General features: G+C 42.2%; 1 protein-coding gene across 3 annotated transcripts in view; it reads right to left on the bottom strand.

Annotated features, from left to right (window-relative positions):
* The window catches only part of IQCH (IQ motif containing H), a 118632-nt gene that overhangs the window by 51219 nt on the left and 41999 nt on the right, over positions 1-25414 (bottom strand). For all 3 annotated transcript variants that reach the window (XM_066592930.1, XM_066592931.1, XM_066592932.1), the window contains 6 exons: positions 23249-23791; positions 19312-19378; positions 16973-17056; positions 13340-13515; positions 6943-7215; positions 3894-4085 (listed from right to left, as the gene is read on the bottom strand). In XM_066592930.1, the coding sequence (XP_066449027.1) occupies positions 3894-4085; positions 6943-7215; positions 13340-13515; positions 16973-17056; positions 19312-19378; positions 23249-23791 (1335 nt within the window). The remainder of the gene's footprint in view (positions 1-3893; positions 4086-6942; positions 7216-13339; positions 13516-16972; positions 17057-19311; positions 19379-23248; positions 23792-25414) is intronic.

Here is a 25414-nt window from a genome sequence, read left to right as displayed (position 1 = left end):
AGTGGACAGACAGCCTTACAGGGCAGTAACAATGCGTGTAATAGCAACCTAAGTGCGCTATTACACGAGCGCTAGTGGCAGCTGCTAGCGCTCCTGTTTTCCTGACAATTTCCGTGCAACACTTGTAAGCACAGGTGCTGACTGGCAATTAATGCTATTATCAAACTGTAAAAACGCTAGTTGCTGGGTGGCACCTGCTCTTACAGGTGCCACCTGGCAATTATCAGGAAAATGCGAGTGCTAGTGCCTGCTGCCAGTACTCGTGCAATAACGCCCTCAAGGGCTCTTTCCCACAAGCGCATATACGGCTACAGCATTTTTACGTTTACGCTCCATATAAGCGCCTAAATGGGCGTTTTTCTGCAAGCACGGCCAGCGTTTTCTCATCCATTCACACGACCACGAGCATCGTTTTTAACAAAAAAATACGCCGCACCCTGGAAAACCCTCGCTCTGCCAAAATCCTCAGGATGCCTTACATTGAATGTATAGCTTTTCACAGTGTTGGACGCTGCAAAAATGCCTCCCCCTCCCTTTTCTTTCCCTGCTCCCATAGGAGTCTATAGGACCTGCCAGCGTATATTGGCCAAAAGATAGTTCCAAAACTATGTTTAGGCTATGCGCCGGATGCGTATATGTTCTATTTTTTGCGGTACCGGCGTATTTACTCGCCGTGTATTAGCCTGTGTGAACGGCTACATTGGAAACCAATGCTTCACATGACTACCGTATATGCGCTCGGGCGTGAAAAGGCAGCGTATATGCGTGTGTGTGAATAAAGCCTATGGGTCTAGTGCCATTAACACTCACGATTTACACTTATTTGCCGGGCTGCATCTGGACTTGCAGTTCGGCAGTTATTGACAAAACAGGAGCCGGTCACTAGTTCTCATGTAACAGCACCCTAACTGAATGATTAAGTGACCGTTGTAAAGTCTGTGGGCCTAAAAAACATTCAGACGGTTGGGACACTTGTCATTTACACTGGCATTTATGCCAAACACAAGCAAAGGGGCTCCATTCATCCGATGGCGGTCAAGAGCACCATTGCTCTTCAACAGTGTAAGCAGTATACTTTAATATCAAATTTTAAGAAAAGCATAGTCCCAATAGCCCCGATGCACAGGCAAGTGCCATATATCATGTTATGTTTTTTTCTTTAAACATGACAACTTATGGGCACAAAGTTTAGACAAAGCCATCTTAGTTTCTGGTACCCTCAAGACTGATTTTTTTGCTCCACAATGATAACAGTGATGAACTATCCTTAGGATAAGTCAACATTTTTTTGAACAATGGGGGTTTGACCTTTCTGACTTTAGCACAATGAAGTGTTAATGGCACTTGCAGAGTTTGAACCTCACATTGATGACCTATTCTATGCATAGTCTATTAGTGTCATAGTCCTGCTGACTTCCTTTAAGGTCTTTGTATTTGGAAGAATATCTCTGCAGGAACCAGTGCCTCAACATTGTAGAGTACAAACTAAGATAAATGCTTTCTGGCATGGCTGTTGGCTCTAAATAATGGGGGGTTTGTAGTGATGTCTCAATCAAAGGACTTTCTATTTTGTCTCAACATTACCTAATTGGCCAGTAAAAGGGTTGTCGTTAGAGAAGATCCATGGATTATATTCACCACTAATATATACACTGAGCCAAATTATGATGGATCACAACTTCTTCAAAACTGCAGGTCTTGTAGGGTGTTTCTGGTATTCAGTTGTTAGTACCTACAAAAATTGGTTCAAAGCAGGACAACTGGTCACAGGATCATGTGCATCAAAGACTCAGGGATACGAGTGGGGAATGAAGAATAGATAAGATGGTACAGCCCCATAGAAGAGCTACTGTAGCATAAACTGCTGAAAAAGTTAGTGCTGGCTATGATAGAAAGGTGCCATAATACAAAGAATGTCACAACTTGCTGCATATGGGGCTTCATAGCCACAGACTTGTTAGAGTGCCCATGCTGACCTCTGTCCATGGCCAAAAACACCTACAATGGGCACATGAACATCAGAACTGAACTATGCTGCATGGAAGAAGGCGCCCGGTCTGATGAATCATGTTTTTCTTTAGGTGATGTGGACAGCCAGGTACATGTGCCTCACATACCTGGGGAAGAGATGGTACCAGGATATACTATGGGAAGAAGACAAAGTGATGGAGGCAGTGTGATATTCTGGGCAATGTTGTGCTGTAAAACCTTGGGTCCTGGCATTCATGTGGATGTTACTTTGACAGGTACAACCTACCTAAATATTACTGCACACCAAATCCACCCCATCATGGCAGTAGTATTTCCCAATGACAGTAGCCTTTTTCACTAGTATAATGTGCCCTGCCACAATGCAAAAACTGTTCAGGAATAGTTTAAGGCACATGACAAAGATCTGAATCTCCTTGAGCATCTGTAGGATGTGCAGAAAAACAAATCCAATTTAGGGAGCCCCTATCTCGCAATTTACAGGACTTAAAGGGATTGTACCAAAACTGACCTTTAATCACCTATCCATGGGATAGTTGATAAAAGTCTGATTAGTGGGTATCTCACCACTGAGACTCCCACTGATCCCAAGAACGAGGGTCTCGTGTCTCGATCTCCTCCTCACTGCAGGCTCACTGCACCCACTGCATGGAGAAGGAGATTGGATGGAGTGCCAGTTGAGCATGCGCAGTGCCGCTCAATTCATTTTTAATGAGGCTGATGAAAATAGTTGAGTACAAGTGCTCAATGGTTTCCATCAGTTTCATTACAAACTGATAGAGCGGCACTGCACATGCTCATCTGCAACTCCATGCAATCTCTTCCTCACTACTGGGGTTGCAGTGAGCCCGCAATGATTAGAAGAGGGGTATACGGGACCCCTGTTCTCAGGATCTGTGGGGATCTCAGTGGTGAGACCATCACCGATCAGACTTTTATCACCTATCCTATGGATAGGTGATGAAAATTGATATTGGTACAACCCCTTTAAAGAATCTGCTGCCAAATATAACAGGACAACTCCAGAAGGACTGGTAGAGTCCATTCTTCCATGGATCAGAGCTGTTTTAGCAGCATGAAGAGGACCTACACAATATTAGGTGGGTAGTTTTAATATAATAGTTGATTGGTATCCTATCTATCTATCTATCTATCTATCTATCTATCTCCTATCTATCTATCTATCTATCTATCTATCTATCTATCTATCTATCTATCTATCTATCTATCTATCTATCTCTCTATCTATCTATCATTGTGCAAACAGAAAAACCTAAGCTAAAAATATATGAGTAAATAGAATTTCACATTATTTAGATTACAAGCAATGGGGCCAGATATTAAAAACTTAAATATGAGCATATCAGCAGCAATGGTCAGCAATGGTCAGTAGTGACCAAGCAGTATTAAGGATTATACAGCCGGTGAGATGACAATAACAGCTTCTCAAGCATCAATCTGCTTCAAGCTTCTATCACAGACACAGGTCTCAGTGATGTGACACACACAGAGAAAGGGGAACTTGTCATTATGTATCATAAACTGTTATGCAAATACCTCAATTTGTAACTATTAACATAATTTAGCGCTCAGAGACATACACTCATTTCTAATCATCGCAGTGGAATGGAGTCTTGTTCTGTCGTTCTTAGCCTGCAGGAAAGTCTTTCATCAAGATGCTGTAATGTTTTAATAACCTGCCAGCGTTCACCGGCTGTGCCGCTGCCGACGACACTCTTACATTGTCCTCATTAAGGAACAGAACAGGTCGGGGAATAACAGGACATTAAAGCATTGCCGGTGTGCAGGATCCTGAGGCTTTGAAGCTGCTGTTACTGATAATGCAGGTCTGTTAACCCCATCTGTGATGGGCTGGGGTAAAATTACCTGTACCATGGACTCACCTGTGCCCACTTCTGCTTCCAGGTTTCTGCACTGTACCTCTCACGCTCCTTCACTGCCCAGGAATAACATGGAAGATGTGCAGCAATGTCACAAAAAGCGGTCCCGTTGCTGCCAAATTCATTGTCCACTTTAAATAACCAGCAGGCCACCAGCAAATTATCGACTATAAGTTGGCTCAGAGAACTGAAGAACTGTGCAAAATGGTACAAATACAGATATATAGATGACGTTCAACAACACAAACAATATACAAAGACAAACAAAAAGAACAAATTAGCATGATTAATAGGTTTATAAAATGCTGGACAGCTGAGCGGAAATTAACGGGCCTCAATATAGTCAATGGAGTCTATTCGGCACTGATTGGTTCCCTCATAAAACTGAGTCATTTGGCCAGGGGATTCCCTTTTTCTTCTTCCCAAACAGAGCTGGAAAATGGAAATCCCGTCGCAGACATCAAAGTTGCTTAATACTAAAGATGAGACATCATAATACTATGATGGGTGTCATATGACAAATTTGACTAATTTACATCTGAGGCACTCAATTCTACTACTAGGAAAGGCATTTTTTAGATTCGATGGTGGTTGATCTTCACTGTGGTGGCGGAGGTGACATTGCCCAAACTAGATTTGGCTCTGGTCACAGGTTTTGATAAGCTGCCCTTAAAGGCTAGATGGGATGTGTCTTGGAGTTTGGCAGTGATTCAAATACTAATTGTCAAGAACTGGAAAGAGAATAGGGGGGGTTCAGCTTTTTTTCCCCCATGTTTTGGCACTGCTCAGAATATTCATATATATTGTATTCTGAATGTAATGTATTGATTAAAAGTTGAAGAAATAACGAAAAAAGTTATCCAAGTGCAAGATGCTAAAATAATTTTTTTTATGGCAACTATCATGCAGAAATAAAAGGCTACTGCCAGAAATGTAATGCATGGTATATACAAGGTGTCTGGAGTGTATCCATTTTATACCTAAACTGTAAAATAGTGATGAAAACAGCAAATGCAAACAAAGCTAATATCTGACCTCAGCTATGAAAATTCAGAGAAAGCTGCAAAATAAAAGAACATTCTTGTTGCCAATACAGACCAATCAGCATTCAGCTTAAAAGGATTCAGTCACCAGATTTATGCTTCCCGTTTCAGAATAAACACACTATGAAGTCTGACATGGAGCTGAGCTCCTGAGTCATGGAGGTGGGCTGCGCTGCCCTCTCCCCACCTGCAGCTCTCTCCCTATATGTAGCCGGCATGGACAAGCCGGTGTGGCCCTCCTCTTTGATTTGAAGCTCCGTTCCGAGGCAAGCTTCAAAGTGTTTTTATTCTGAAATGTCGCTGCACTTCAGAAATAATGCATACATGGGGCAATAGGCATACGTAGACCGGGTTAATGCTGCGTGTGATTTGGGCAACATGAACCTGGGGCAGGTTCCCTTTAAAGAGGATCTGACACCATTCCTAATTCCTGATCTGTTAGTGAATACTTGTATTGTAACAATTGTGGAGTATCTTTTCTTAAAACTTTGTGTTGTGATGTTTATGTATAAATAAACTGACACCTGGGTGTTACAAGTTTGGGATGTGTCCCTACAACCGCCTGACATTGTCCAATCAGGGCTCAGCGTTCCAGACAAACACCTCAACTGGTAACACCCAGCTACCAACTTATTTATACAGATGAATGGCAAAATGCCCAAGAAAAAGTTCTAAGAGAAGATGCTCCGGAATTGCTATTTTATAGGGAATACAATCATTTACTAAAACAGACATGTCAGGAAAGCGCAGAGGTCCACTTTAAATTTTTTTAGTGCAGCTTAGAAAATAAAAAGTAAACATTGGTTACAATGAGCAACAAGGCCATTTTTCTCTTATTCTGGGTTCACACTGCATATCAATGCTTGGCCAGCCTTTCTGTTTTCGGGTTCTGCCTGGATCACCGAAAACAGCATTGAGACGGAACCCTTAAGCCTTAGTCTTGATTTGGCCAGGCTTCTGTTATTTTTGCTAGACAGAATAGCATAGTCATCTATGGGGCCATAAATACAATGTGGCACACAGTTTGGGGGTTTTTAGGGCATGCATGTTTTTTCTTTCAAACTACAGCATACTGTGTCTTGGTTGGCTCCAGAGGAGACACTATGGTCCCTATTTACATTTACAGGCTAAAAAAAAATCAAATCCACACGTATTCATAGAATGGTAAAGTTGGAAGGGACCTCCAGGGTCATGGGGTCCAACCCCCTTCTCAGTGCTCATATTGGATGACTGGTGCTGAACCTACACTTGGCTCTTTCTTTTTATATGTAATATAAAATTAAAAAACAAGTGGAGGAGCTTCAGTTCTCAACTCCAAGATCCTTGGATGTGGACATGTACCTCCTTGTTAATGGATTCAAAAATTAGTTCTTTAGACACTGTTCACACAATGCAATTTTGGCGCATTTTTTTAATCCATTCCAGGTTTTTCCTAAATGAATACATGTAACTGCATGAAAACCTTGCAAAAAGACCTTTTACTGTGTTTAGGATCTACTGAGCACCAAATCTTAATCTATGTGAAAAGCTATAGAAATTCTAAAGAAAGTAATAAGAAACTAAAAGGCACTATAATGTAAGTGTTTTTCAGGTATAAAGCTGTTTCATGGCATAATTTCTTTCACAGTTTTGGTTGCTAATGGAAATAGTCAGCAAGTTTATCCACAAACACTTCCTAACAGCTCATCTCCAGTAACTGCCTTCTCCTCCAAGCATGCTCGGGGGGCAGTGGGGGTGAGTGGCAGGGTTAGTGGGAGGGAGAGAGAGATCTCTCTCACTCCCCCTGCTCTCCCCTGCCGCCCCCCACTGCCCCCCCGAGCACGCTCGGAGAAGAAGGCAGGTACTCGAGATGAGCAAGGCTTGCTCGAGTAACTCACCTTACTGAGCATGCTCGCTCATCTCTAGTGCTGACCAATCAATAGGCATAAGACCCATAGGTAAGAATTCAAACATATTTACAGGAATAAAAGGGTATTTTACAATGCAGTACAATTGGCAAAGCTACTAACCTGTTCTTGGTTATAGATATCATATTGTCCTGGAGGAGTGGGGATGTTGGCATTAGCAAAGATGCGCTTACTTCCAGACTTGGTGCTATAGAGATGTGCCACTTTGGGCTCAGTGCCAAGGATAGGGACACCAAGCATATCTGCCACAGCCAGATCATCGGTATGTGGGACTCTTGCAACAATGTAGGTCTCCCGGCCTTGAGTCAAGTTTCGAATACGCTGCAAGGTTTTTGGACTGTACTTGAGTAGAGTGGAAAGGCACATGTGGTGATTCTGTCGTGAAAAAAAAGAGTAGCGTATTATTCAGTTTACCGTGGTTGGTTGTGGTGAATGCTGACCCCAACACAGCAAGATGGGGAGGTGCAGGTCATCAGCACAGTTTTCTTCTTTGGCTGTTGTGCATGGAGATTACTTTGAGATATTTTAATATTGGAACATTTTATTATGTGTAGTATTATAAATGATGACCTCAAATTTAACTATCACCTCGTTGGTCTGACCTGACCGCAGTGCTCTATTTTTGAGCAAAGTTTTGTTCCCCCACAGTCATCAATGTCAAGATCACAATTATTAGATTGAAGAAAATATTCATATTCTGTAGGTCAGATAATCAATTCAGATGTATTTGATCACTAGAGACATATGTAGTGTTGCTCATCTTGATTCACTGTAAAGTCGCCCTGATTTTTGCCAAATTGGATTTTGTACGCTTGATACGTTTTTTTTAGTGAAAATCGAGGGAAAATCAAATTTCCTAAAATGCCTACTACAGAAGTCAGAGTGCAGCCAATCAGCAGCCAGGGCGCCTTGATGATGTCACCAAATGTGTCCTCCAACTTGCATATGGGCAGCAATTTCATTGGACACCTGCATCATCTGACCTAGCCATATATAATTTAAACCAACAGCCATTTACAGCTAAGCACAGGACAGAGAAGCTGCATCACGTTCATATGCCTATATAACACGTGTTCTGTTCTTAGGGACATATATTCTACAGAGGATATATTTATGCTTGTGTGAAAGCTTGTATACCAGCAGAGAAGTTAAGCGATGCTTCATTGGAGGGACTATACGAAACGTGGTCTGTGTATTGGGAGAGGGTAATATTTCTGCTGCTGTTGCTGTATATAGCAGCAAAGCATATACACAAACTACACTCTGGGGTGGAGAATATTGCAGTACTCTCTCTGTAGCCTTAGATGTCGTTCAAAGTTGCCAGTCCAGCCACTACAAATTATTTCCAGATGCAGCAAGCAGTGGAGTGATGGAAATTCAATTCCCCTCGCCAAACAGAAACAGCTCACAAAGATACAAGCTATACTCGGTGGCCTTCTGTTGTCACTTATTGTGCCTCCCAGGTATAAAACCAAAAGAAACACAAACAGGGAAACCGCAAATGCACACAGTGCATGTCAGTGACCTCAGATGTTGTTCAAAGTCGCAAGTCTAACCGCTATGATTTATCTGCAGGCCTTACGCAGCTAGCAGTGGTTTTCTACGGACTACAAATTTCGCTGAAAACCAAAAGAACTAATATAAAAAATAAAAAGGAAAAATAAAAAAACAAGGGTTATGGAAAGTGTCAGTAGAGGATTGGCCAAGTTGGCACTTCCGGCATCTCCAACTTCAGCAACAGCTCCATATTCTTCAGCAGGTGAGGCGAGCCCGCTGCCATTCCTTAGCAGTGGCTCTGCCCATGCCTTACATCCACATGCAGAACAGGTCATAGAGTAGATGAAACAGCATGCCTCATGTACCACCACTTCCTCTTCCTCACCTTCGCAGTCAAGCACACAGCAGTCAGTTTGCACCAGTCAGCTATGAGCATCCCCCTGTACTTCACCCTGTGCCAAATCCCTCGCACCCTCCGAAGCAGGCCACATGGATCAGTCTGAGGAGCTGTCTGATCGTTCAGTGTCATGTATTTCAACAGGGAAGTCCAAACAACCAGAGAGAGAAGGACAAGAAATTGAATGCAACATTTTTTTCTTTCAAAGAGGGAGATTAGGGTGGGTCAGTGCACACGGTCAGCACACCACAGGCAATGTGCACTCAGGGGGATGCGGAAATTAAGGTGCCAGCCGTGCTCATTGTTACTTAAGCGTCATTTACACGGGATGATTGAGCGATTTTTGAGCGATTATCTTTCAGTGTAAATGGACCTTTAGAGATGCTTGCCTGCCCCGCTGCCAGTGTACTATCAGAAAGTGCGTTCAGCACAGCTGAGGGTGCGATAACTGATAAACACATCCGCCTGGCCACAGACAATGTGGATCGCATGACATTTGTAAAAATGAATTAGGCATGGATTTCAACTGACTTCTGCACCCCCATGGAAGAGTCCCCTGATTAGTTAGCACGCTGGCAATTTCTAATCACATATGACTGAGCATAGATTTATATGAAAGCCTACACGGTGCCCTCAAGGTGCTGCCGCTGGTGGTGGTAGTGCTGCTGCTCTCATTTTCTGTATCCCGCTGTAAACTCCTGATAAGGCTGATCGTTTTCTTTCAGCATGCTGAAAGAGAACGATCAGCGATTCGTTAACGAAAACTGGACGATGTCAATGCAGTTAGACACAACGATTATCGCTCAAAAACTGGCTTTTGAGCTATTTTGAGCAATAATCGTTATGTCTAAATGGGCCTTAAAGGAGTTCTGACATGAGAAAAAAAATGTTTACTTACTTTGCCTGGCCAGGACCGATCGCCAGGCATGTCCCCTCTGTCGGGCATCTTCTTCTGTGGCTTCTAGAAGCAGAGCAGGAGCGGTCAAAATGACCGATTCCTGCTCTGCTCCGTCCGTCAGCCACTTCCGAGGTGAACGGACAGGCGCCACGTCACAAGCAGCGCTTGCTGTGGGCGGCCTGTCCGTCCTGGATGAACTGCAAGATCTGCGTGTGTGCAGTGGAGAGGCGGGCCAGTCCTGACTCCTGTCAGAGGGCACCTGTCTTCTGCTCCTGCGGGCGCAATCCCGGAGGGGACGTGCGGCCCGTCCTTGGCTTGTCAGAGGAAGAAGAAAGCCTGCTGGGAGATGACCCTCGCTGCACAACATCAACAGAAGAAAAAGGTAAGCATAGGTTTTTATGCTTTAACACGCCAAACATTGTGGGTTCCCTGTGTCCATTAGGCAGACCAGGAAATAATGGCTGCTAAAGCATAAAAACATTATTCGTGTCAGAACCCCTTTAGGGCTCCTGGGCCCAGGTGCAACCGCATCTTCTATATTTACGCCCCTGGGTAGAAGTGTTTGTTCTGTACAATGGTCCAGCCATCTTCTATATAAACAGGGCAGTATGCATAAAACTGTACGAGCCAGTCACCAGCCGGTATCGGTGTATGTACAAATATGAAGTGCATTAGGGTATAATGAATACAGTGATCAGGTTCTGAGGGAGAATATAAAAGTGGTGTAAACAGAAAACAGTTGGATTAGAGAATGTGATAGGACTCCCTAAAGAGATGTATTTCTAGGACAAGCTTAAAGCGACCCTCTGGTTTAACAACCAGATTTTGTCCCAAGACTGAAGGTTAAATATTACCTGCTATTGTTCTTCTCTGCCATTGTCCCTGTGATCCGATGATTCTAGGTCCCATTTTTGGCTGTCCAAAATGACTGCTGCAATTTTGTAACTGTCTAAAAATGCACACAGTGCACTGCTCTCTGATTGGCCAGCACTGATCATGTGAGCAGCATTGGCCAATCACACAGCAGATATAGTGCATTAGTAGTCTATCACTAGCAATGCACTGTGGGGATTAGGTAGTCTGACAATTGTGTTGCCATCTTGAATGGGATCTGAGATAAAGCAGAGAAGAACAACTGCAGGTAATGCATCTCTCTCCTCTCTGGACCTGACACAGAATTTGTCCCAAAACCAGACGGGCACTTTAAAATTGTAGATATTGGTTATTAACTAGATTGTCTGGAGTAAAGCATTCCAGAGAACTGGTGCAGCTCAGGAAAAATCTTTGAGACAGGAATTGAAGGTTCAGACTGTGGAAGTACTTAATCTAAGATCATTAGCAGAATGGAGAGCACATGAGTTAGGTGTAGACAGGATGAGGGAGGAGATATAGGGTGGTGCAGCACCGTGGAGAGCTTTATGGTTGAGAGTGATAAGTGTAAATTGTATTCTATAGTGGATGAGCAAACAGTGACTGACACCGGGTAGAGCCATCATGTATTGGTTGGACAGAAAGATGACCCTCAATTTTGCTGCATTGAGGGGGATGTTTAGTGAGGAGAAGACCAATCAGTATTGATAGATTGTCCAATAGAGAATGTATAGATGGAAAAGAGGAGAGCACCTAGTACTGAATCCTGAGGAACCCCAACAGCAAGGGGAAGCGGAGAAGATCCGACAGGGGCTGGCAAATGTTTATCTACGCACAGCAGCTTGTCCATCCATGCAGCCTTGTCTGGTACTGCAGAATAGCCCCACTCACTCAAGTGGAGCTGAGCTGCAGAAGCAGGGGTCAGGTAAGGCTAGGCCATGAGTAGCCTTATCAATACAAGTTGAGAATGCATGGATGATGTATAAGAACACATTCACACGAGGAAAGTCAAACTAGCAGCTGAAGAAAAATTCCTATGACTACTTCTATGAAAATATGGATCCCAACATTATATGTAGAAACTACTTTTTTTCTTACTTTACATTTGTATAACATTTTTTCTAAACAGAGGATATATAATAAAAATAAGAAATCTTGGAGTACAAGTCAAATAAATTATTGGTTAGGGCTTATTTACACAGAGATATGCATGTTACGACCAAGCTTCTCGGGCATATCTTGCATCGGATAGCACGCGGACCCAAGTCCATACGCTATCCGAGCTCCACAAGCATTCGACATGGCATGTCCTACAGTATTCTTGTCCGTGAAAGGACAAAAATAGGACATGTTGCAATTTTTTTTGCATGGACCACAGGTCTGTTAAAAAAAAAAGAAAATTGTCTAAAAAGCTGCATTAAACTCAATAGATCCATGCACAGTCCGTTTGCAGCCCGTTGCAAACCCAGACTGCACACAGACAAAATACACAGATGTTTGAATGTGAATGACCTCTAATACATATAGATTGCAAGGGCCAGGACAATTCAAGGGGATTTACGTGTATTTTTTAAATTTATGATGTAACTATCCCTATTGAAGTCAATGAGGAAAACTAACTTCAAGTCCATGACACAATGTAGAATTAAAAAAAAAAAACACAACCTGCCCAAAAGCCACATTGTGTGTCTGCGACCTCATATCATCCCAGTCACTGTAATGGTGCATCGGTTAAAAAATTGCCAAATTGAAAAAAATATATAAAAAAAAATATATAATGTGTTTATTTAAAAGGGTATCATAATATATTTCTAATTCAGCATTATATCAGTCACAGCTGCTGCAAAACTGTTCACCACCACTAGTGGGCACCAGCCACAACCAGTAAGCTTTTCTCCCAGTCTCTCATATCAGCTAGTCGTATACATATCATGAATTACTGTGCAGTATAACATGGCTTCAGCTCTACAAATATTTTAGTGCAGTGATACAATGTATCATGACTAGATAAATATAACATACTAGATAAAAAGTAATAATCCGATCATGCCATACTATAATGCACGTAAACCACTCCTGAAATGAGTTAACACACAGACTGCTGAAATATATATTTTTTAATATGATTGAAAAAGAAGATTTTTGTTTTACCTATACTTTATATTACTGCTTCTTTAAATAAATGAGTGTCTTTTGAACATAGTAAAAACATAGAAAACGATATATATATATAATAAAGATGTATCATTTATAGGTTAAATGCTTCTATGGCCAGAAACTAGTTCATTACTCCGCTAAGCCATCAAAAAAAATTCCATGATTAATCCGTGGCTGGGTTGTGACCTCTGCTGTAGTTGAGCTCTTTAAATTGATAAAAGCTGTTGAGGTGATACTATAATCGCTCACATCTTTAGTGCCTCAGAAATGGCCTCTCTGGGAATAGAACTAATTACTACACATCTGTATTTATTTGATCCACGCAGAATTATCCTTCTGTCACTCGGAGAAGAAGCTGCCAGCCTTTTGTATAACGCTAACTCATCCCATGCCGCCCTCCTGGCTTATATTGAGGCAGTAACACTGAGGGAAAATCAATTGGAGATAAAAAGAGACAAAAAGAGGTTCTGCAAGGGGCAGATTTCATGTAGCATCTCGGTGTAAGGAGAAGGGAGGGAGGTGTTGGCAGATACTCCTCTATATACGCGTGCCCATGCCACTTGCCTATTACTTGTATTACCATTGTCGTTTGGTATCTGCTTCTAATGTAAAGTATAAATATACAAATTGATGATCCCGATGTTTGATTTGCTTTGAGGTTATTTGCCATAAGGACTTACAGGGAATCTGTCCACAGCCTCAGGGGTGAGAATGGTGAATCTGTCATGCAGCTCGGTGGCATCCAGGGGGTTCCTGGATAACACTGCTGCCCGCAGACCGAGAAGCTTGCGGTAATATTGTTCTGTCTCCTCGTCCAGTTTCAAAGGGGATATATAGATGACATCCACGTTGGGGTCTACAGGAGAAAAAGCTTACAATAAACATAGGAAACACAGGATCCTGTAAATCAGTGTATTTTGTATACAGTGCGCCATTACTTGCATGTATCATTGTGTTCATCCATATATAATTGTTCATGTTTTACTTATTACACAGGCCGCCTTGAGTCTTTTTCAGCTTGTGTGAATGTAAAATGTATTGGAGTAGATCCAGGTCAACACAACATAGGATGCATATACTACATATTAGTGAAATACCAATGTATCAATTCTACTCTTAATGTACAGGTAAAGGTAAAGTCCCCTGGTGCAAGCACCGAGTCATGACTGACTCCTAGGGTGACGTCACATCGTGACATTTTCTTAGTAGACTGTTTTTGTGTGTGTGTGTGTGTGGGGGGGGGGGGTTGCCATTGCCTTCCCCAGTCACCTTTTACGCCGCAGCAAGCTGGGTGCTCATTTTACCGACCTCGGAAGGATGGAAGGCTGAGTCAATCTTGAGCCAGCTACCTGAACCAAGCAGGGATTGAACCCGCAACCTTCAGGTTATGAGCGAGCATTTAGAACTGCATAATATACAGAGAGGTAAATAAATAAAGAAACCATTGATAAACTCAAGTAGAAATATGAAATGGGCATTGTTGATCACTATAAAGTTGGTACTTAGTAACATGGCTTTTTATTGGCTCTGTTTTTTGATGAAATATCACTAGAATGGACCACTGACAAATCTCATCAACGTAAATGGAATTTCAGAGAATGATAAAATGCTCATTTTGCTACCAGTTTGGATTTAAAGCCTATTTATGTAACAAGATGAAAGGGGAATACTTTAATCACAACAGACTTTGTGAGCATTTAGGGCTCATTCACAGGGATATACGGTAATTGCGCAGCGTATTACGCACATAATTCGCCGTGAACAGAACCCATCGATTTCAATGACAAAACAGTAAAGCAGGCTCTTTAAAAACACTTCTTTTATTCCAAAAAATCCCTAAAATTACAAATAGTAGGTACCGTGTAACACCATGTCTATGCTGAGACGTGTTTCAAAAGACCCTTCTTTCTCGATCACAGCTAACAAACACACACGGTGCTTCCCCTTAAAATCAATTACGGGCCAATCGTCATACATTTAGATCATGTGAGCACATTTACACAGGTTGATTGCGACATATGATTTAAATGTATAATGATTGTTCTGTAATTGATTTTAAGGGGAAGTACCATGTGAGTTTGTTAGCTCTGATCAAGAAAGAAGGGTCTTTGAAAGGCGTCTCAGCATAGACATGGTATTACACGGTACCTACTATTTGTAATTTTAGGGATTTTTTGAATGAAAATAAGTGTTTTTAAGGGGCCGGCGTTATCCTTTGCTGTTGCTATTTAAGCCATTTGACTCACCTGAGAACCTTCAAGCTAAACCGGGGGAAATACTACCTACTAACCCGATGAAGATAACGTTGTGTCATGTATTTTGGCATTGATTTCAATGAGTTCATTCACATCTGCGCATTTTTCACCTGATTTTTGGTCACGTGAAAAAATATGCAGCATGTCCTGTTTTTGGTGTGTATTATTCATAGAAATGAATGGGCCAGCACAAATACGCAGGGAACCTGCATGTTCATTGCGTATTAGCGCATCAAAAGCTTGGGTCCTTCTGTGTTTTTCTGCATGAGTGAATAAGCAGTGTATTTATGTGTGCAAAAGCACCGCAAAAGGGACTAAATATGCAGGAAATAGGCAATTTTCGGTCCATGAATAAGCTGCATATTCATGGACCAAAAAGCACTTACACCCATGTGAATAAGCCCTGAGTACTAATCTACCTAAGTACCTTCCTCATATCTCCCGCTTATATATATATATATATATATATATATATATATATATTTATTCTTTCTCTCCTCATATTTATCCTCTTATATGAAGTCTAACTATGTGTGATAGAGGTAATGTGCGATGCCTATCTATCTACCTATCTATTTCATATCTCCCTATTTATTCTGTCTGTCTATCTCATATCTATCTATCTATCTATCTATCTCATATCTATCTATCTATCTATCTCATATCTATCTGTCTATCTATCTCATATCTATCTATCTATCTCATATTTATCTATCTATCTATCTGATATCTATCTATCTATCTCATATCTATCTATCTATCTCATATCTATCTATCTGCCTATCTATCTCATATTTATCTATCTATCTCATATCTATCTATCTATCTATCTATCTATCTATCTATCTCATATCTGTCTATCTATCTGTCTATCTATCTCATATTTATCTATCTATCTATCTATCTATCTATCTCATATTTATCTATCTATCTCATATCTATCTGTCTATCTATGTATCTCATATTTATCTATCTATCTCATACTTATCTATCTATCTATCTCATATCTATCTATCTATCTCATATCTATCTGTCTAACTATCTCATATTTATCTATCTATCTCATATCTATCTATCTATCTCATATCTATCTACTCATATCAATCTACCTATCTCTCCTATTTATTTATCTATCTATCTATCTATATGTCTGTCTGTCTATCTGTCTATCTAGTCATATCAATCTACCTATCTCTCCTATCTGTCTATCTAAATGCCTCTCATTTCTTTCACTTACATCTCACATGGATTTATTCTTTGTTTCTCTATCCCGTATGTCCCTATTTATCTCATTTCTTTCTATCTATCTCATATCTATCTATCTGTCTCTCATATCTATCTGTCTATCTATTTCATATCTATCTAATATTTATCCATCCATCTCATACCTATCTATTTCATATCTATGTATCACATATGTATCTATCTCTCATATCTATCCATCCATTTATCAATCTCATATCTATCCATCTATTTCATATCCATCTCATATCTATCTCTCTAACATCTCTTGTCTATCTATCTAGCATGTAACTAAATATCTCTCATCTATCTCTTTCATATCTCATGTTTATCTTATCTCATGTCTATCTATTCTATCTACAGTATCTACCCCTCTCGTAGACCTCCATTTGTTCTAGGGCAGACTATCTATATTATATCTTTCTCTCATATCTATCTGACAATTCATCTATTCATCTTGCTAATAATCAATTGTTATCACTAGTGGATAGTATTTCATATAGCGAGCACTTCCAATCTCTTGTATTATTATATAGATGCATGGCTGTCTATAACTCTTCTTGTTGCTCAATTACAATAGCTTCTCGCTCTGGTTCCTTCTGATGCTCTATACACAATCTATAGCTCTATCTACTCATTGCTTTATGTAACTGCGCCCTGTAATTACTCCTATTGCTCCATATAATTGCCCAAAGCAAACTATTTCACACACCATTTCTCATTTTCAAGTCAAATAAATAACAGCCTTGCTCCTATATTCTTTACTAGACTTGGGAAATCTCCCCACTGATTGTGACCACAGAGATTCGGAGTCACCTGCTATGTCGCACAGTCGCCCCATCTGCAGGTTCTGCTGGATATTCAGGTCAGGGGTTTGAGTTCTCTGTTTTTCTGTATAGCCTGAAATTGACAAGAATAAATCATTAACAATAGTGCAATCCCAATATCGAGCAGTGTGAGGGACGTTGGCGTCACCCAACAGCGCACGTGCCCGACAGTGACCTGCGTTTGCTGGGAAGATGGCACTTGTGATAGGTAATATTGTCATTTGTTGCAATTCAGTCCCATTCACTTGAAAGCATATGGGCTGCAATACTAGATACAACCTATGGAGAAGAATGGTGCTTTGTAAGGAAAATAAAGCAGATTGTTCTTTCTCTTCCCCTTAAACACTGCCATCATGTCCAGCCGGAGGCAGGGGAGAGGGTTAAAAAAATCTAAAATTTCCATGTCTACTGACAGCGACACCGTGGCCGCCTTCTGCAGTCAGCCGCTGTAGGTTCTGGACCACCAGTATCTAGGACAGATACAGCCCTGCTCAGTACTCTTTTAAATTATATGATGATTAGCAAACAAATTTGTTTAAAGGGGTCTTCCGGCACTCCAATAATAATGACCTATCCTATAGGTCATAAATAGTGATTGTTAGGAGTCTGCCACTTAGGCCCCCACCTATCAGCTCGGGTGAGCACTGTGGCTTCTTCACTGCATACCAAGCACAGCACTGTACATTTCACAGTGGTGGTGCCTGGTATAGCAGCTCAATCCCATTCACTTGAAAGGGAATGAGCTGCTTTCAGACCACGTGACGAACGACCATTAGTTGAGAAGAGGCCGCATCACTCACCTGAGCACCACGGTCTTTTTAAATAGCTGATCAGCAGTTGGCAGACCCCCATTGATTGGCTATTGATGACCACTCCTTAGGAGAGGTCATCAATATTGGAAAACCCCTTTAAGCGTATCAAAATAAAATAAATACATCTTGTTATTTGTATAGCGCCCACTTACTCCACAGCGCTTTCAGGTAATTTTTATTTATTACCCCCACCAAGCAGGGTTCTCATTTTACCGACCTCGGAAGGATGGAAGGCTGAGTCAACCTTGAGCCGGCTACCTGAACCAAGCGGGGATTGAACTTGCAACCTTCAGGTTGAGAACCAGAGCTTAGGACTGCATTTCTGCTGCCTTAACACTCTGTGCTAACTCTTAAACTGAGTGAACAAAGCTTCACTGGGCCAGAATGCCTTATTGGTCAGAATGTTTAATTAAGGTCAAATTATCTCAATGATCATCTTGTCAATGGCCGCTTTGTGTTTTAAGCTGCTAACCGCCTTCATGACGTGCTAAAACCTAGACCAGTAACCCAGATAGTGATCCGGTGTGCAGTCTGCATTCCTATACATATATTCAGCCCTCCCTCTCGCCGAGCAGTGGGGGGGAAGCTTTCCCCAGGGACCCCTGCACACCTATTTGCCTGCACTTTGCACGGAAACCTCTTTTAAGTTCCTCTAATTCATAAATGTAATTAAATAATTACATTAGTGCTAATTAACATGAAACTGCAGATTATTTAAGCGCAAAAAACACTATTCAACTTCTTAATTATTCTTGTTCACACAGCATTTCCTTTTGCTTGCGCGCCCTAGGTGCAGATAAAGCAGCCCATCTGCTGGTAATTAGAACTAAATAATTTCCGACAATGTAGCTTATCATTTTGACTGCACATTTGATTAAAAACAGTGTACAAGCAATATCCCAAAGCGACAGCGTGAACGTGCGGATGGGGTACCTGACCCGAGGGGGCCACATTAGGTGAAATGTTTGGAATATCTGAGAAGCGCAGACAGTAACACAAACACAAGCTGTATACCTATATACCACCCAGTTTTCCCACGAACAGACGTAAATTACGCACTTTATATAAACTGACAAAAATAAAAAAAAAAAGAGCTGAAAGTTACTAAGCGCCAATTAATCTGCTTTCCGCACACAATACATACGTAAAGCCGCACCGGGAAGGACGTACACAACACATGTAGTCACACGGCTCTGTTCATTACACACATACACACACACAGAAGTTTCTTAACTCATTTCACACAGATGAAAAGCAAATTATAGGAAATGGCCCCTCGGCTGCTCATCTCCCTCCTTATCCCCCACATCCCATAATGAGTTTATTTGTTTAACTCCCCGAATTAAACGCCGCTTCTAGTGCGGGCCTGGTAATATCACTCTCATCATGTCGAGAACATTTTCCTGCAGAGACCCATCTGAATAAGAGAAGGTCCCCGCGCTGAACTCAATCAGGGAAGCGTAATGTGCTGGGTAATAGAGGTGGTTGATAGATCTGGAGGCTAAGAGCTCTTTACCTAATGATGGGATATGGATAATGCTCCTCCTGCACGTCCTGATGTGATTCCAGTTGGATGCCAGATGCTAAAAAATCAAGGGAAGAGCAATGAGTGAGAGAGGCAGTCTGGAACACACTTATCGGAGAGGGCGAGGGGGGTCTTAAGCTTCCTTCCTTCATCCTGCCGTACGGTTAATCCAAGCTTAAATTATATTAATTGATTTAATTATATGCTTTAAAAACATCTCCACACCCCCCTCCCCCTCCCCAATTAATTTAATTAGGAGGCTGCATGATGCGGCTGGTGAGGGGAGATTAAGGCCGTATTCGCTTTAATTAAAAGAATATGAATTAACACGGAAAGTGTGGGGTGGGGTGGGGGGGTAGGTGGGAGGTAAAGTAAATATAAATGAAATGGTGCGCACTAATTAAAAGGCCGTGTTAAATACTTCTTGACAGAGCAATGACAGCAGAGAGGTGTTTAATCCCCCCGTAAGTGAGGAGAGGTTCCATATTGAAATGTACATAGGCCGTACAATCTGTTCTTCGTACAAGATATTAGACTGTCTCTGCGCCATTAGTTTCCAACATCTGGATGATGGTGACCCTACAAATCACACCTGCCCCCTTGCAATCACAACATTATAAATCTATCCTTTCGGCTAAAGAGAAGCGATTTTCCAAGTCGCTATTCACATGCTCACTTCCTAAGTGGCTGGAATAGTGCAGGTATATGGAACTAGATCTGTGCACAATAATGGAATCCCCACATAATGGGGATTTGGATGCAATCGATAGCGCTAAAGTAAGACTGACGAAGGTGAAAGCCCATGCAGGATGTGTTGTCATGAGATCGCCGCAGCATCTATAGGCTTTGGGACTGTTAAAGGGGTATTCCAGGCATTTACTATTGATGACCTAACATCAGGATACCCGGCGATCAACTGATCCTGCGGCCCACTGTTAGCGGGGTTAGACATCCACATTAGACATCAGGGCAATGAAATCAGTGGGAGCAATGCCTTCTATTATACTCCTGGCTCATCCGTGTTCTGTAATAGAAGGCACTGCACCCATTGATTTCACTTTCTATTACACTTTGACCACTGATATGGACTTTCGGTCTTGCTGCACTGACAGCTGGCCAGAGGATCAGACGATCCGTGGGGATCTGGAGTGGCAGACCCCGGCCAATCAACAATTGATGTACCTTCCTGAGGATCGGTCATGAGCAGTAAATGCCCATAATTCCCCTTTAAGTATTGATAACTCACTAGAGATTATTATAATGCAAAAAAAGTTTACATTTTTAGTGTAAATTGAAGGTATTTCTCCTTTGGGGGTATGTTCACACGTCACGGACTGCCTATGGCTAATTTAACGTGTATTTGCAAGACAATCCATGGTGAAAATCTGACCTAGACACTCCAATTTCTTCCTCGGATATGTTGGGAAATGCACATGAGGATCACCACCATTCAATGGGCTAATCTGCAGCTTTTCTGAACAGAATTCATGAGAAGAATGAACATGCTCATTCCTCTAGCAGATGGTTTTTGTTTGTGGCAGAGTTTTTCCAATGCATGTGAGCTATAATAACCCTACTCCGAAGAAGGATGGTGAGCATATTATTGCAGAAATCTTCATCAAAGCTGAAACAAGTGAACTGGCTCTTAAAAGGGCTGTCCAATTGTAAACTATCGATGATCACCAATGGTAGATTGGTGGGGGCTGTTGCCAGATCCTCCTGCTGATCATCTGTTTTCTGGGCCCGTAAGCTCATGGAATGAGATGATTTCTGCAGGAAGCGGACAGCTCCGAATCGGAACCATTCATTTCAATGGGAACTTGGCCTGCAGTAACAAGATGGGCAACCACAGCGGGAACGGAGCTGTCTGCTTCCTGCAACAATCAGCTGAGTGCAAGAGCACACTGGCCCAGAAAACAGCTGATTTGTGGGGATCCCTGGCAACAGAACCCCAGTCAATCTTGTATTGCTGACCTGTACTGAGGGTAGGCCATCAATAGTTGGGGTCATAGGAACTGAAATGCCGAAGCCAGGAATATGAGTATTCTACTTACCTTCCAAGCTGTTCTCCCACTGTATGGAAGACTACATTTGTGTGTGCACAGAATGAGAAAACTAGTCCTCTCTTCCTATGTGCACTGTTTTATGACCCACAAGGCAATGGCAGCATTGACAGCGCATAGCAGGGGAATGGCAGAGAAGGTAAGTATAAAACTCGCAACCCGGGCTCAAGATTCAACGTTTGAAAGTGGGCAATGCTAGAGGTTGTCTAATCAAGACAACTTTTAAGATGGAAACCAGCCTGGGTCCAGCTTCAGGAAACCCCTGATGATCATGTGTGGAAACAGCAAGGCCAAACACAGATGGGTCAAGTCTGCAAGAGCGAGAGCAGCCCGTTTATTAGTGGCTCACTGTCTTAATTCATAGGGGAAGTTCTGATAGCATGACCCTCCTTTATGATGACTATATACCTTATCAGACCATAGAGTAATGGGGTTGTCTTCACCTGAATGAGCAAGTCTTGAATGGACATCAGAACAGAGCAATTCGTGAGTTTTTACGTGTGCCTGATGTGTATGTTGCCACAGTGGCTACAGGGCTGTATGCTGTTTTTTAATAGGACACTACACAGACTGAAAAACAACTTTCCTGGTTCCTTCAAAGAGCCTGCTGGATCCTTGAAGACATTTTATTGACAGTTTTTCTGCCTCCCCTACTTCTTGAAGTGTTGTCAGACAAGAAAGGGCAGCCAAAAACAACGATGACTTTAAAGACCCCAAATTTAAAAAAATCAAGAATAACATTCTGCGGGAAACTGTGAAAAAAAAAAGAGATCGGCCACATGATTAAAACCTGGAAGAAATCCAAGGAGAGGGACTGAAATGTACATTAAATGTCAATTTATGATTATGTTGCTTTAGGGCACACTTGCGCTCCAGAATGGTGTGCCAATTTATGCTCGTTTTAGACATGTTTTGTCACATTAATTTATTCTCATATTTGTGTATTTATTAATTGCCTCGATAATGTGGGAGTGGATAATTAAGCACATGCTGCACTTTAGAGGATACAGAGGGAATGAAGTATTCTTCTGTGCAGCCATAAGAACCAGTGAAAATTTCAATATTTAAAGCAATCTGATTAACATTGGTTATATAGCCAGGAAATTGCAAATCTAGCAAAATTGTTACATGTCCTCATTAAGGCTACGTTATGGGATCTCCTTTCCGTCAGGTGTAGTGAGCTGTGCTCCATTCAGAGAGACGTCACTGCGGGGAAAGAAGTGACCTCTGCAGCCACAGGAGAGCGGGACACAGGAGTCCCCAGATAGGTGGGGGTCTCAGCGGTGAATCCCCCACCAATCAGCAAGTTACTCCCTATTTGTGGATTGGAGATAACGTGAAATTCTGGTACAACCCCTTTAAAGAGATAGAGCCATTTCATTTAAAGGGGTTGTCCAGGTTCGATATGATTTCTTAAAATTTGATCCAAATCTATTAAAACAATAGAACTAGCGATACTTACCCATACTCACCTATGGTGATCTAGTGCTGCAGCCCCATGGTCATCCTAGCCTTTGTTTTGGAACGGCTACTAACTGACCACTGCAGCCAATCAGAGGATCACAATGAGGAGCTGGACGTATAATAGAAGGCATCACTCTTATTGATTTCAACGGGATTAAAGCTGTCTATTACACTTCCAGTCATAACCATCGATGAAGGTGTCCGGCCCTGCTGCATTGACAGCGGACTAGAGAATCAGCAAGTCAGCAGGGATCCCAAATGGGCGAATCCCCGCCGATCAACTACTGGATAGGTCATCAGTAGTAAATGCAGGGAATAACCCTTTAAATCTAATTATATTTCCTTTAGAGACAGTATATGCAGAATAATAGAACGAAAGCAAAAATCTACTATTTGCTCACCTTCCCTCGGGACCGGAAGTTCTGTAATTGACGCTCCCTGGACTCTTGTAACATTTTCTTTACACGGGATTTTTGTACATGCAGGAGCCAAATAATTGCAATAACGCCAGCAGCCCACTTTTTTCGTTGATAGGCTAGATATGCCCCTCTCTCTCTGTAGCCTCGCCATGTGGCCTGGATCTTCCGTGCTGCGGCCCCTTTTCCATCTCTTCCCCTATAACGCTGTCCAGGAAGGTTCAGGAGTTTCTGGACCCAAGATCTGTTATCTAAGACAGACAGAAGCTGGGATACTGAAGGTGTCCTACTCAGCTCTAGATCCAGGATAGTTGCTTTCATCTTGTCTCCATTTACCACTGCAGTAGGTATGGCAAAGTCCTGTAGCAACTTCTGCAAACTTTCCAAAAAGGTCATAAAAGTACCCCAGCAGAGGCAGTAATGTTGTTTAAAGGCCAGAAAGTCTACAGCATTAGGGTCAATTAAACCATTATGGATGGTGAAGCAATGACCAGTGTCTGGAGTAACTGGAACTAAAGCCCATGCATCCTGTTAAAAGGTAACAGTGTTATAAGCCAATGTATAGAGGACAGAGAAAAAAATATATCAATCTCGTCACAATTATAATTTAGGCTTCCCTAGAATGAGAATGTCACAGGTAGTGTGTGGCAGGTGTATGTTCACATCTGCAATGTAGATTATGTATATAATGGAAGCCAAGATGCTATCACATGGGTGCACAACCTTTTTTAATGTGAAGGTCACATTATCTTACTGCTTTATTTTAAGGGGCAACAAAAGTTTTAAAGAGAACCTGTCATCAACTACGTTATTGAGTTCAAAGGTGATGAAAGAGGCAGTCTGGGGAGCTGCATATACTGACCAGGCACTCTTTTCCAGCGCTGTGCCCCCATGAAATTGGAACACGGCAACAGTTTGACTCTTTCTGTGCGCACATCTTCCATTCATTTTTATGGGAGGTGCGTATACAGAAAAAGTCAAGATGCTGGTGTGACCACCTTTGCAGGGACACGATTCTGGAATGAGAAGAATATGAAACACAGCTCCCCCGACTCCCCATTCCCTCACCTTGAAGCCCAATAGCATAGTTTATGGGGCTCCAAGGTGATGACAGGTTCCATTTAAGCCACTCACAAGACAATCACCCACCCCACAGTACCAGGTCCTTCTGCACAGCATAATATCCACCCCCACAGATTCATGTATCCCCTCATATCACAAATCCTCCCACAAAACCGTCACCTGTCATAGTACTATCTCCCCTCATATGAAAATTACCTCCCCAGGCAGAAAAATCCCCCACTCACATCCCAAATCCCCAATCTCTAGAATAGGGCTCCTGAGTCTCTGTTTCTCCGGACTGCACAACTGCAGTTTTGTCATGGCATGCCGCAACCGCTCTTCTGGCTGGCCTGCCACTGGAACCATTGTCAGGCACCACTATCCTTGCTTCCTCCCTGCTTCTGGCTGTTGTACTAGCGCATGCTCCCGTACCCACACTTAAAGGGCAATGCTTGCTCCAGTAATATGTTCCCCTCTAATTTGCTCTCAGAACCTGCTATATTAGGTATCTACCCCCAAGGGTGGATGCCTAAGCAATTGGTTCCATCAGCCATTGAGATAAAGTCCCTGTTAGTGTGTATTTTGTTTATGATCCCTGCTCTGAATCATAGAATAGTAGAGTCGGAAGGGATCTCCAGGGTCATCGGGTCCAATCCCCTGCTCAGTGCAGGCTTCACCAAATCATCCCAGACAGATGTCTGTCCAGCCGACTATTGTCTGGCTCCCAACTATTCCGACTTCTGTGCTCCCTAACCTCAGTTCTGTTTATTGGACTTTGTTGCTGCTTGCTGCGTGCCCTGACCTTCTGCCTGGACTTTTTACTGCTTCTGTGACACCAGTCCTGACCATCGCCTGTCTTCCTATTACATACCTATTGACACCATCAGGTACATCAGCCCTGTGCAGCCACACAACCGGGACTATCTGTGTAAGCAATGGCTTGGGAACCCCACAGCAAAGACATATCCCGCTGGAGGGCTCAATAGTGAAACCAGGGCTTCACTAGGTGCTAGCTGAAAGTCAACCAGTATGTGGCAAGGTGGATCCACAACCATCCGCCTGACAAGTTTGAATGGAGCGGCGGTCAAG

This window comes from Eleutherodactylus coqui, chromosome 2 (assembly GCF_035609145.1).
Source record: "Eleutherodactylus coqui strain aEleCoq1 chromosome 2, aEleCoq1.hap1, whole genome shotgun sequence".
Taxonomy (NCBI): Eukaryota; Metazoa; Chordata; class Amphibia; order Anura; family Eleutherodactylidae; genus Eleutherodactylus; species Eleutherodactylus coqui.
Note: the sequence above shows the minus strand (reverse complement) of the source record. Positions and strands in the feature narration are given on the sequence as shown.